The sequence below is a fragment of the Hyperolius riggenbachi genome, chromosome 7 (genome assembly GCF_040937935.1).
Source record: "Hyperolius riggenbachi isolate aHypRig1 chromosome 7, aHypRig1.pri, whole genome shotgun sequence".
Lineage (NCBI taxonomy): Eukaryota > Metazoa > Chordata > Amphibia > Anura > Hyperoliidae > Hyperolius > Hyperolius riggenbachi.
Window position 1 is genome coordinate 284,911,891 of NC_090652.1, and position 14,668 is coordinate 284,926,558.

The window sequence follows — 14,668 nt, forward strand, 5'->3', positions numbered from 1 at the left end:
AGTTAAAAGTAAATAAACACACAAACACTTAGAAAATGTATTTTAATTGAACAAAAAACATAACCACGAAAAAAGTCCTTTAATATTCTTAATTAACCATTAATACTTACCTGTCCCTTTAAATAAATGATCTCTCGAAATAGCCTCGGAAATGTTCTATCAGTTACAATGTAACAAAGTTATTACAATGTAACAACTTTGTTACATTGTAACTACGCCGCACCCGACGTCACTCGCCGCCGCCGCATACGCGTCTGCGCTTCACAGACCGACAGAGCTCTGAGCTATATAGCTCAGAGCTCTCTAAAGCATCTTTGTATTTTGGCTCCAAGGAGCCCCATTGGTCCTTAGCAGACCAATGGGGTTCCTTCAAATCAGAAGGAACCCCATTGGTCTGCTAAGGACCAATGGGGCTCCTTGGAGCCAAAATACAAAGATGCTTTAGAGAGCTCTGAGCTATATAGCTCAGAGCTCTGTCGGGTCCGTGCAGGATGCTAAGTCCCCGCCGGCTCCGCTGCCCTCCCCGCCTCTCCCACATGTCACCCACATGTCACCCACATGTCACTCACATGTGGGTGACAGATGTGGGCGGGGTGGACAGCGGGAGCTGCGTGGACTTAGCGTCCTGCACGGACGCGTAAGTGTATGCTGCGGCGGCTGAGCGGCGAGTGACGTCGGGTGCGGCGTAGTTACAATGTAACAAAGTTGTTACATTGTAATAACTTTGTTACATTGTAACTGATAGAACATTTCCGAGGCTATTTCGAGGGATCATTTATTTAAAGGGACAGGTAAGTATTAACCTCCTTGCCGGTCTAAAAAACCCGGCAAGGAGGCAGCGCCGCCCTTTTTTTTTTTTTTTTTTTAAATCATGTAGCGAGCCAAGCCAAGGGCTCGCTACATGATAGCCGCTGAGCGGCGGCATCCCCCTACCTACTCCGATCGCCTTCGGCGATCAGAGTATGCAAGAAATCCCGTTGAGAACGGGATTTCTTGCAAGGCTTCCCCGGTCGCCATGGCGACCGGGCGGGATGACGTCACCAACGTCATGGACGTCGTGACGTCAGAGGGAACCCCGATCCGCCCCTTAGCGCTGCCTGGCACTGATTGGCCAGGCTGCGCAGGGGTCTGGGGCGGGGGGGGGCGGCTCGGCGCGGCGGGTAGCGGTGAATCGGCGGCGAGCGGCGGCGATCGCAAGTTACAAGCAGCTAGCAAAGTGCTAGCTGCTTGTAACAAAAAAAAAATTATGCAAATCGGCCCAGCGGAGCCTGAGAAATCCTCCTGCGCAGGTTACCCCGAACTGTGTTCGGGATAACCGGCAAGGAGGTTAATGGTTAATTAAGAATATTAAAGGACTTTTTTCGTGGTTATGTTTTTTGTTCAATTAAAATACTTTTTCTAAGTGTTTGTGTGTTTATTTACTTTTAACTCTTAAAGGAAATGGGTAAGGGGTACAAGTACCTCTATACTCATTTCTCCTGGGAGGGGGGGTGGGCATCTGGGGGACCCCTTTTTAAAGGGGACTCCCAGATTCCACCATGAACCCCCCCCCAGGAAATCGCGGCCTCCACCTCCACCGCCCATCGGAGGTGGAGAAGAGCCCCTTGTCCTTGGATTGGACAAGGGCTCGGAGGGGGAGGGGAAAGCTTGGCTGCCCCTCCCCTTCCGAGACCCCCCAATCCATGGACCATGCGGGCTGGTATAGTCAGGGTGCGGAGCCCCACGCGGCCGGTGCTCCGCATTCTGGCTATCCCAGCCTGCATGGGGGACAAGGGGTTAAAGAGGTCTGGGAGGGGGGACCCCACGTCGTTTTTTTTTTATATTTCCCACACTCAGAACGAAGTAAGTAAAACTCTTTCCACTTGGGGGAATCTATGAAAATAATACACTATTGTTACCTGTGCAAAAAAAACTGACATTTTCCGCATTTAAAAGACATTTTCGCCCTTGAAACTTAAAAATCGATTTTCTCAAAAACTATAAGGTCTTTTTGAAAAAAAATGTTTTCCTCTTATTCCCACTGATCCCCTTAATATACCCTGGGAATTTGTTGTTCCTAAACTTTAAGCAGGCTTTGCTATTAACCTTTAAAGTCGGCGGCTACCTAACATTGATCCATGCGTCAACTTTTCCGCTTCGGGAGCATGGCCATACGCATTAATTTTGTAACACCCGTTGCAATGCGAAAATTACGCAAAAATTACGCTTACCCGAAATTTCGCGAAATCCTTCTTCATTACGATTATGTACTTACGGCCATAAACGTAATTACACTAATTACGCGAAATTTCGCGAAATCGTAATTACGCCATTACGCTCATCTCTAAGAACAGGCTACTATGTTTGAGAGAGGATAATTTGAATAATTATTTGTTGTCTTCATCTATGTGGGATATATGTATTGTAATCATTTGGTTGGATATTTTATGTAAATGTATAACTATATAACTTTATTAATAATAATAATAATAACAATGTACAAAAAAGAAGCCCCCCAGGATCGGCCCTAACAGAGACGTCCAGGATAGAGAGACGTCTGCCAAATGTATATTTTCTTCAGTTTACGGAGCCTCTAATAACTTTGAGTTGATATAAATGTATGCAAATCTTCATGCAAATTTATGCAGCTTGAAAATGAACCAATCTAATCCTGCTGAGGTAAAATTTGATTGGTTCATTTTCAAGCTGCACAAATTTGCATAAAGATTTGCATAAATGTGAATCAACTCAAGGTTATTTGCATTTACTTTAACCTCTTCCCTGCTCAAAAGTTTAAACAAACAAAAAAAAAGCATGTTGAGCTGCATCATCATACAAGTATTTTCTTTCCTTTAGCGCTCAAAAACTTTAAATGTGCTGCTTTGACTCCTCTAATATGTTTAATTCATGAAGAACAATTAAGGCAGTTAAAGGTAAAATAAGATCAATTTTGTTGTCAGGGACTCTCTCATGCTAAAGTAAATAATGTTTATTTTGGCAAGGCAATTTGTGCAATGATGTTTTGCCACGATTGGTTACAGGCAGGAGCCACGCATGTGAAATCAGCGCAGATGGCTGGCCGGGGGGCTGCTCCCACATCTGTCTACTCGGATCCAGCTACAAGACCAGGACCTGTCGCTGCAAGACCGGATTCAGCTTGGCAGGCGATGGAAGGTCCTGCAAAAGTACGTAGAACCGCCATACACTCTGACATATGGAGGGAGATGGACACCTGGGTGATGCTTAATTTATGGGACAAGCAGACCTAAGCGTGGAATTACCATCGTGGGAAATGCTTGGTAAAACTGTTCACACATATAACAATTCTGTTCATTTTAGAAGCCCTCTAGGAAGGGGTTACATTCTTTCAGTGCAACTGTGACACACACACACACACACACACACGTTCTCCAGGCGGACTCAAAGCGCCAGAGCTGCAGCCACTAGGATGTGCTCTATAGGCAGTAGCAGTGTTAGGGAGCCTTGCCCAAGGTCTCCTACTGAATAGGTGCAGGCTTACTGACAGCGGCGTAGCAATAGGGGTTGCAGAGGTTGTGGCCACAGCTCCTTAGCTACGCCTCTGCTTACTGAACAGCTGTGGAAGGGTCATTTAAGGTGGGATTGTCGGCCACAAAATGAAATTACATTTATTCACTGCACTTTGTGCATTAGCCTGCATCTTTAACCTTTCATGGCAAGCACTCCAATCTTTTCAGAAGTGTTTCTGCTGTAATAAATCTTATCTCAGCCAGCCTGACTCTATTTGATACATTCCTGAGGAGAAGGAAGCTTGTCATCTCACCTCACACATTCCTGCTCCTCACTGATTGGATGAGGACAGGTCAGTGAGCTGCTGAAATCTGAGCTATGCCGTGCTCACATGTGTTTACAAAGCAAGCTAGCTATGACAGTACAGTTTCTAGAAGGAAATAAAAAAAACAGTAAGGGAGGAAATTACATCAGTTTTGGCTTCAGTCAGAGGGAATTAAGATGACAAATGCTTGAAACAGAATTCTCTATTTAACCACCCTGGTGTTCTATTAAGATCACCAGGGCGGCTGCATGAGGGTTTTTTTTAAATAAAAAAAAAACTATTTCATGCAGCCAACTGAAAGTTGGCTGCATGAAAGCCCACTAGATGGCGCTCCGGAGGCGTTCTTCTGATCGCCTCCGGCGGCCAAAAGTAACACGGAAGGCCGCAATGAGCAGCCTTCCGTGTTTGGCTTCTCCTGTCGCCATGGCGACGAGCGGAGTGACGTCATGGACGTCAGCCGACGTCCTGACGTCAGCCGCCTCCGATCCAGCCCTTAGCGCTGGCCGGAACTATTTGTTCCGGCTGCGCAGGGCTCAGGCGGCTGGGGGGACCCTCTTTCGCCGCTGCTCGCGGCGGATCGCCGCAGAGCGGCGGCGATCGTGCAGCACACGCGGCTGGCAAAGTGCCGGCTGCGTGTGCTGCTCTTTATTTCATGAAAATCGGCCCAGCAGGGCCTGAGCGGCACCCTCTGGCGGTAATGGACGAGCTGAGCTCGTCCATACCGCTAAGGTGGTTAATATACTGTATAAAATTCACTGAAATAAAAACTTAGAAAATACACTGCATATGTTATGTAAGTAGAACAAGGGCCTGATTCACAAAGCGGTGCTAACTGTTAGCACGCCTGTGAAAACCCCCTTAGCACGTCTAAACAAGCTTTTCGCGCATAAAACTTTATGCGCGTAAAACCTTACGCGCGTACTGCACAGAGCGCAGGGCGCTCCACGCGAAGTGCCCATTAAAGTCTATGGGACTTAGCGCGCGTAAAACTTTGCACACGCAAAGTTAGCGCGCGATCTGATTGAGAAATCTGGTGCTAACCTACTTAGCACCCTGGTTAGCGCGTCTGAAGACTTTAGACGTGCTAAGTAGGTTAGCACTGCTTTGTGAATCAAGCCCCAAGTATTTATCTACTTTAAAAAAAAACATCTGGGATAGTATGGCTGTCACTGCTGCTTTAAGTGCTTTGGAGTTTCTGCACTAATTATAATGTTCATGTTCATAATTATCAATGTCCGCATTATGAAGAGTGACTCAATTTGAACTGAAGTTCAACAAATTTTGATGTAGGAGACCAGAGTTAAAATGATAACCCAATCAGTAAGGAGTTCTTGGGCAAGATTCCTGAACAATTCTGTGTGACCTACTGTGCTTGGCTTAATTAACTGCAGCTCTCAAGTGCTTTGAGTCCTACAGGAAATACACACTATACAAGCTATAGCATTTCATTTTTATTAATATCCTTGTGCGACAAATCATGATAGAAGAGGCACCTGGCCCAGATGGTATCTACCCCAGGGTACTAAATGTGTTAGTTATTAGTAGACCTCTTTGTCTTATTTTCTGTTACTCTTTGTGGCTTAGTTTCATGCGACTGGTGTACAGTTGATGTTTTCTTTTATTCGAGGAGAGTTGGTGGTGGTGGGTGGGAGGGGGTTAGGGATTGGCTCACAGTGATCAGGCGGTCAGGTTCCAATGAAAACTGCTCCTGACCGATGTATGTAACTATGCTCATTTTAGACAGCAGAGATTTGTGTTGGCAGAGATGCGCTATTGCGTCCCGTGCATGGGAACAACCGACATTAAAACTACACCGCATCAGGCTTAGGCCCGGACAAGTGTAGCATAGTTTTAACTATTGGCAGTCTCGAACCGGTGGCATTATACTCCCAAAATTAAAATTTCAGTAACTACTCTTAGTTACAGAAGAAAACATTTGGAAGTATTCCCTGTATGTAAAATCGTTTATTTTCACTGCAAAAAGGAGCAGAAGCTGGCTTATCTCTGGTCATCAGGGAATGCAATCATTGCCAGCTGAAGCTCTCTACCTGTGGCTTCACTCTGCACCGCTACCTCAGCTGAATAGACACATCACCCTGGCAACAGTTGAGTCACTTCAGCAAAAAAGGAGGGGGTGCAGACTGAGGACACAGGCACAGGTAGATTCTTGCCTTTGCCGATGACCAGATAAGAAAAATGTGAAAATAAACATTTTTACTTACAGGGAATACTTGGAAAGTTTTTCAAATGTTCTTTTATGAAACTGAAATGAGTTACTGAAATGTTGGTTTTGGGAGTATAATCCCATTTTAAGTGCTACGTGACTCTCTTACATTCCCTGTTAAATGTAAATTATAGAGTGTAAAAGGCTACATACTGGCCAGTCAGGTATCACTGGTTGGCACATTTGTAGAGGATTTCCCACATTTCACCTATTTTAGCTTTAAACGTCCATTGAAAATGAGGAAAAACTAAGATGATGTAGTGCAGATTAAACTGCTTTGTAAGCACAGATTGTGCTCCATCCATTTTCCTGTCCCGAAAACTTCCGTGTTTGCTTCTTGCATCACATCCAGATGCTTAATGAATGCTGTATTTAATCACAAATGACATCAAAGTTAAAATCTAATGAGTTGTTAAATTAAATGCCTGCAACACAATATTATCAATTTTACACTTGATACAAAGTTATCATACATGATTCGTCATGTTTGTGGCGAGTGGACTGCTTGGGAGGGGGGGAGTGATTAATTACAATCCCTTCTTATTTTTCGTTCAGTAATCTAATGACATCCAGCGTTGTCCTTGTAATAGACATTTCTAATTAATCTGTGTGAGTTTGCAGCAGGGAAACAAAGGGCGTTATTTATGCAAAATAACGCTGCTAACAATATTTAGGGCTAAAGGGCACAAGTGATTCTAATCTCATGCTACTAAGTGATTTCAAGCGGAATATCTGGCTTCACTGGAATATGTGGGCAGCAAAGTGGCTTGCATACCTGTCATTGTTTCATTGCACATTTCTGAAAAATAGTATTGCAATGGTGTTGAAAAGTCACATTGCACATTAGCAGGAGGGCTGGGATGCATACGGTAGAGGAGTTCAGTCAAAAGAGGCTTACACCGCAACAATTAGTGGCTACTTTGTCTGTTAAGGCACAGCATGCTTTACGTTGTTCCTATGGAATTATTTGCATCGCGCTGCAAACACACAAGAATATAATTACATTGCATTGCAATTATTGTTGTCCACCCCCAGAGTCCAACTAAAAACCATTGGAGCCTGAGCCTTCTGTCATGCTGCCCGTACCCTGTGGATTGCCTTGCCAAACCTAATCAAGACAGCTTCAACCCTGGACACATTTAAATCAAACCTAAAAAAAAAGCCACCTGTTTGGTCTGGCATTTATGCTCACATAACTTTTCCCCTGTACACATCACTATGTACTGATCTGAGACAAGTGCTTTGGGTCCTGCGTGAGAAAAGTGTTTTTGTCGCCGTTGCTGTGCTCGAATTGTGCACAATTGTAATTTTGCATCAAAATTCACAATTACAGTGCAAAATCACAATGTGCAATTTCCAGTAAATTCATAATTTTGCTCATAACTGTAATTATGAGGCATACTTTAATAAATTATTAAATACAAACTAAACCTAAAAAGTGCGCTCCTCAAATATTTTCTTCTCTCACTATAACACAGCTTAAACTGGATCGCACCTGAAAAAAGTGTGTGTGTCACTCTGCAAAAACTGTAATGTGAAACAGGGCACTCCTACAGCAAGCTACGCCTGGTGTCATTTACGAAGCGAATATTGCTGGTCTTTGCTGGGTCAGCCAGATCCTGTGGTGAGAGGCTTTATTGATCATTCGGTGGTGGAGCACTGGGTGCAGTTGGTAAAACCGGGAGCACGGGTGAAATTGAATTGTCTGTAACATACAGTGTTACACTATTGGAGTGTCTCTTCTATCTTTTATGACTCGAGTGAGAGCGGAGGAGGGAAGAGACTCCTGATTAAATACTGGCTGGGCCAGAGGCGCTTTTGGCTGATCCTGAGAGGGGCAGCTGTCATCTCTGGTGAGCGTAAATTTTAACCATATGATTCAGGAAGTTTGAAGTGAATATTCATAACAAAGCTGGAAGAAGAATTCATGTGGACTTTTTTCTTAATATAGGACATTATCAGGAAAATCGCCATTATCTCTGCTGTTTATTATGCACTATGATTGGTTGTTTATTTACTTATAGCTTGCTGTAGGAGCGCCCTGTTTCACATTACATACTTTAATAAATACTCATATTTCTCATACTGAGTATTTCTCATACTCATACTCCCTATGTGAGTATCACATCTTACTGGAGGCAACTTTTGACTGCTGGTGGACATTGGGGACCCCTATGACTGCTGATCTCACTGTGGGAGGGAGGAGGGTGCCACTCTGGGGGGAGAGGAGGAAGGAGGGTACCACTCTGTGGAGGTGGACTGGAGGGTGCCGCTCTGTGTGGATGGACTGGACACTTGATGGAGAGAGAGGGAGGAGTGATGTTGGTCTCTCTCCCCGCATTACACTTTAGCAGCTGGTGGCGTGATAATCCTCCACTGCCCAGCCGGCCAGGACACAAGGGGGAGGGGGGCACTGGATAGCGGGGGGAGGGGGATTCTAAGCATCGGTACCCCCCCCCCCCCCCCTGTGTGCGCCATGGGTAGCTATTGGGGTTTACCTATGACAGCAGGTATATATTGGGGACCACCTATGATTGCTTTTGTATTTTGGGGGTCACTTATTAATGCTAGAGGATATTGGAGAACACTATGACTGCTACCGTATATAGGTGCCACTTATTAATTCTTGCTGATATTGAGGGACACCTATGACTGCTGGTGTATCATGGGGGTCACATATGACTGATGGCAGATAGATGTTGCCTAATGGGGATCAGCAAGCAACAGCATTGGGCATGCTCAGTAGACACTTCGGGTTTTTGCAAACATTTTTTCAAAATTCTTGCAAAAAGTAAATTATGACTGCAAAAATTAGTAATTTCTCATAATATGAAATTTGCGCATAGATTACGCAAAGCCAAATTCAATTTTAAATGTGTTATTACGGGCAATTATATTTGTGAAATTTTACATGAAATTCCAAGTAAGCAAAATAAGCACACTACAATCCTCACCAGTTGTGATGCAATTATATTGTCCCTTGCACCATAATGCAACGGATGTAGGATGTAGTGTGAAAGGACCATTCACATTCCAGGTTCAAATCTTGGCCAAGTCCAAAGCATACTAGTATGTTATTTTCCCTGAAATTTGACTGATGCTGGGCCTACACTGTCAATATTGTCGCTAGAGTGTCGCATTAGATTACATCTCAGCAGAAGTCTGATCTAATAGTCCTCTCCCTGCCTAAACCTCATGATTTGTAATGCTCACTATGCTACAAAGCAATGGAGCCCTACTCTGGAGCAAGTCGTCCCCGCACTTCAGTCCGCTCAATATCCTGAAGAATGGGCTTTCATTATCAATGTTTCGCCAACAAAATGATCGAAGGAGCCTTCTTTTTTAGGTACATTTTTGTTAGATGCTATGTCTATGCAAATTAGGCTCCTGTGTGGGGGCATTCCAACTTCCTATGTACATGCTTTGACCTTCCTACCCTTCAGAGCTCCCCTCTACTCTGCATGGGGGGGGGGGGGGAGAGAAGTATTACAGTGGCCACTATGATTGGTTAATAAGATATAGGGCAAGTTCTAGAATTTATGCCATTGGAAGCAAGCCCACCAGCCTCCCCCCTCCCGTTCCCGGTAAGAAGTGGGGCTAGTATCTGCCCCTTTTCCCAATTTGATAAGAAGTAAAGTTGGGTCCTGTGTACCACACCACCACCCTTACCACCAGGTAACAAGTGCAGCCAGGACCTCCCCCTTCCTTAGTAAGAAGTTTGGCCAGATTCTGGATTCCACACCAACACACTGCCCATATTGGAAGTGCCCAGTGCTAAGAGGACCTGCTACTATTTCACCACCCTCATATTCCCCATATCACATAACATCAGGAGCTGCTGCATGGAGATAGGGTGTGATGGAAAGGAGAGCACACATGGCACTAGACTAGGTAATTATTTTCTACTGAAACCGCCCACTAGATTTTGCTGTTTGGATCAAATGATTCAGTTAGCTTCATGGTAGGGCTAGTCATGATGAGACACGATTAACCACTGAATCTTTTGTAAGCAATCCATATAATAAAGAGAATGTCCCATGCAACTTGTATTTCGGTGTCCTCCTCTCCCATGTTAACCTCTCAAGGAGTCATCATGCACGGGAAAATAAAAACATAGGGGGAAACACCCTTTACTGCAAGGCAAAACTTAATATTTTCAACAATAAAACATCCAAGATATGTTAGAGTTGGACACTTACATCTGCGGGTCCTAACACCAATTAGGGCCCTCTGGCAGTAAGGACTTCCCCCTCTAGTGATACTCTGGTAAGCGCTGAATGTGAAAATGATTCCCGCTCTCAGCCCGACCAGTTTCGGCTCTTGCCATCGTCCACTATAAATAACTTGCATTCAATTTGCATGCCCATTGGAATTATTAGAATATTGTTGACTTTGTCTAGTATTTCCATTTGTTGATTTCACTTGTTTCTTGTTTAAAATCAGAAATGTGTTTTTCTTCTAAGGAGCTCCTGTTTAGTCCTCATTGTTTCCTCTTGCAGAACCGAAGAATGAACTGTTCCTGTTTTATGGAAAAGGGAGACCGGGAATCATTCGGGGAATGGATCTAAACACCAAAGTCTCGGATGAATACATGCTTCCAATAGAAAACCTAGTGAATCCACGGGCCTTGGATTACCATGCAGAATCTAGTTATATTTATTTTGCTGACACCACCAGCTTTCTCATTGGTCGACAGAAGACCGATGGCACTGGGAGGGAAACTGTCCTCAAAGAGGGTGAGTATGTGTCACCTGACACCATTCATGCCTCTTCTCTGGTTTATTCTACAACCTGCTGTTATGTCTTTGGACTTTTTAGTTTTTAATAAAAGTAAGTTAGACTTTATATATATATGAGAGAGATTGAATTTACAGAATGGGTTCAAAGCAAAAGTGTAAAGTCTTACTATTGTGAATGTGTGAGTTGTTTTCTTTTCTTCCTAAGCGTAACTGTCGGCCATAAAATCAATTCTTTACATTTTATCTGGTAAACAAGTGATAAGGATGCTAACCTGGCAATCCAAAAGCTAAAAATCAAATTATTTGGTACATTGCCACACAAAGGAAGTTGCAGGGCATACTGGGTGGTCTTTTTTTGTTTCTTTACTTTCCTCTCAGACTTAACTAATGCAGCATGATTGGCTGAAGCCTCTTTCCCCCCTGTTTTCCCCTGCCACACCTCTGTTCCTCTCTGATTGGCCAATATTCCTCATGCTAAGACAATGCACTTTCTATTGTAGAGCTGGGTGGGTGTGCCTGAAGACTGGGAGGAGGATGGGCAATGCATACAAAATCAGGCAGAGGAGAGTAAGGGAGAAAATGACATCAGGATTGGCTTCAAGATAGACACAATTAAAATGGAGATGCCTAGGATTTTCTCTTATTTTTACTTTAGAGAAATCACCAAAATCAAAACATAGACAGTGCAATACATATGTTATGGAAGTAGAGCAATTATATATATATATATATATATATATATACATACATGTATGTATATATATATATATGTGTGTGTTTTTTTCTGAGATAGTATGGGTGACAACTCCTCTTTAAACATATGTTAAGTGACAAGAATTTGGAAGGGTCTCCATGACACTTTTGGACAAAAAGGGTACGGTAATTTACCGGTTAATGTGCTGATAAGCGGAGATGATTAAACTTGTTGAAACAGCAATTTTAGGTTCAACAGGAACTGAGGTTTTCGTAGGAGGAACCAGGACTGCAGATTTAACACCTGCCAATTAATAAATCCAGCAGCTTGATTAATTAATCAGCTGTCAATTAATTGTCAGCTCCTGAATGTGATTAGCCCCCCTGCATAGTTCTGATTAAGCCTCAGCTGCTGTTCTGACATCGCTGCATGGTTAATGATCATCGCTAGTTCTGATCCTTGGCTTTCAGAGCTACTGGCCCAAAACTAAGTTTTCAGATAAGGGGCCTGATTCACAAAGCGGTGCAAACTGTTTGCACGCCAGTGAAAAGTCCTTTATCACGCCGAAACTCAGTTTAGGCGTGATAAGAAAAAACTCGCGCCAAATTCCCGCACGCAGTGCGCGCGATGCCCCCATTAAACCCTATGGGCCCTGCATGCGGAATTTGCGCAAAACTTTGCGCGCGGGACTTTGCGCGCGATCACCAGCACAAAGTGGTGCTAACTCAGCGGTGCAAAGGTTATCACGCCTAAAGTCTTTTAGGCGTGATAACTGGGTTATCACCGCTTTGTGAATCAGGCCCAAGGTGTTCTGAGATCTCCCTGTGTTTGCTTTAGGTTGCTGTGTCTCGGGTCAGATATTCATTGAACCAGGGATGTTGAACTCCAGTCTTCAAGGGTCGAGGCCCGAGGTCCTCACACATTTTTTGGCACTGCTCAAATAATTGATGGGACTGAATCAAGAAAAATGTGGTACATCTAGTGGACCACATTTCTCCATTTCTTTATCCATACTGAACACTGCCATGAGCACTGCACTTTGACACTTGTGCTTTAAAGAGGAACTTTGACCAAGGTTTGAACTTCATTCCAATCAGTATCTGTTACCGCCTTTCCCATGACAAATGTTTACCTTTTCTGGAATAGACCATCAGGGGGGTCTGTATGGCTGATATTGTGGTGAAACCCCTCCCACAGTGTGATGTCATGACCTAGGTCCTGACTGTTTCCTGTCTGTGAACCTTGTTGCATTGTGGGAAATAACAGCTTTTTCCAACTGCCAAGGAAGCAGCATCTCCCTCTGTGCATAGAACTCTCAGTAATGAACATTTCATAAAATTCACCTGGCAGAACTAAAGATGTTGTTGTCTGTGATAAATTTCAGAGTGCAAATCAGGGAGAGGAAAGATTTTACAATCAGAAAACACTGACTAAATAATCTATAACTTAATATTGTACAAAATAAGCAATTTTATTTATGATGTTATTTTCACTACAGTTCCTTTTTAACCACTTAATGACAACCAGACTTATAAAAACGTCATGCTAGAGCCTTTCAACAGCTCAAGGATGTTTTTATAAGTCAGACAGTGCTGCTGCCGATGTGCACGTGCACGTGTGCACTCCTAAGCATGCACATGCATTCCCGTGCACGTGAGATTAATGAGAAAAAAAAACACCATAGAAAAAAATACACCTTTATTTCCAAATACTATATTGTCACCATACTTTTTACTAGGGACTTTATTAAAATCTTGTGATAACCAGGACAAATAGGCAGATAAAATGTGTGGGTTTTATGTACAGTAGCAGTATTTATATTAAAACTATAGGGGATAAAATTGGAGAAATAGTGTTAATTTTTTCCTTGTTTTTTCCTTTAAAATGCATAGAAAATAAAGTAATTACTGAAAACAAATATCAACCCCAAAAAGCCTAGTTGGTGGTGAAAAAAACAAGATATAGATCATTTCATTGTGGTTAGTAGTGATTAAGCTATTGGCAAATGAAAGGGATGAGCAATCGCTCTTGTCCGTTAGGGTAAAAACTGCTTTGGGGTGAAGTGGTTAAGCCCATTACTACCCAACAAAAAAAAATCACATTAACCTCCTTAGCCGTGGGTTGGTAACCGGCTCGGGCCAGAAATCCCCAGCTCAGAGCGGTAACCCTGAGCTGGATCCATGGGAGGAGAGTAATGTGCAGGACTGCCACAGATCTATCTAGTTTGTAAACAAATTGCATTGCTTTTAGATAATAAATTCTGGAAGTAGTCATACCGCTAGGGTAGTTAAAGAGAAACTGTAACCAAGAATTGAACTTCATTTCAATCAGTAGCTGATACCCCCTTTCCCATGAGTAATATTTACCATTTCTCAAATAGATCTTCAGGGGGCTCTGTATGGTTGATTTTGTGGTGAAACCCCTCCCACAGTGTGATGTCAGCGCCTCACAGCACTGAGGTGCTGACATCACACTGTGGGAGCCTTGTTGCATTGTGGGAAATAACAGCTGTTTCCAACTGCCAAAAAAGCAAGCAGCATCTCCTTCCAGTGACAACACCTGCCAGCAGTAAAAATGTTGCCATATGATAAATTTCAGAATGTAAATCGGAGAGAGGAAATATTTTACAATGAGCAAACACTGACTAAATCATTTACGTAATCATTTATACATAATCATTTATACTTAACCACTTGCCGACCACACACTCATACCGTGCGGCTGCAAAGTGGTAGCTGGAGGACCAGCGATGCAGATCTGCGTCGCCAGGTGCCTCCCTAATTAATCAGGAAAGGCCGCTTCCTGTTAGATCACGGAGCGGGTCTCCGTGAATAGCCTGCGAGACGCTGATCGCGGCTCGCAGACTAAATGTAAACACAGGAGACGTCAGTCTCCTTCGTTTACATTGAACAGCGCTGCTACGCAGCAGCGCCATAAGGCAGATCGGCGATCCCCGACCAATAAGCGACCGGGGATCGCCGCCATGTGACAGGGAACATCCTGTCACAGGCTGCACAGGACGGATAGCGTCCTGTGCAGCGCGGATCACCAGGGGGGAGAGGTAGGAGAGGGAGGGGGGGGAATTTCGCCGTGGAGGGGGGCTTTGAGGTGCCATCCCGCAACATGCCTGCCGACCGGAGTGATCAGTCCCCCCCTGCACCTCATCCCCATAGGGGGGAAAAAAGGGGGGCGATCTGATCGCTCTGCATGCCACCTGA

At 43.9% G+C, this 14,668-nt stretch overlaps 1 protein-coding gene across 6 annotated transcripts in view; it reads left to right on the top strand.

Annotated features, from left to right (window-relative positions):
- LRP1B (LDL receptor related protein 1B) overlaps positions 1-14,668 on the top strand; it is a 2,031,260-nt gene that overhangs the window by 1,037,197 nt on the left and 979,395 nt on the right. For all 6 annotated transcript variants that reach the window (XM_068245873.1, XM_068245875.1, XM_068245874.1 and 3 more), the window contains exons 10-11: positions 3,021-3,164; positions 10,517-10,753. In XM_068245873.1, coding sequence (XP_068101974.1) covers positions 3,021-3,164; positions 10,517-10,753 — 381 coding nt within the window. The remainder of the gene's footprint in view (positions 1-3,020; positions 3,165-10,516; positions 10,754-14,668) is intronic.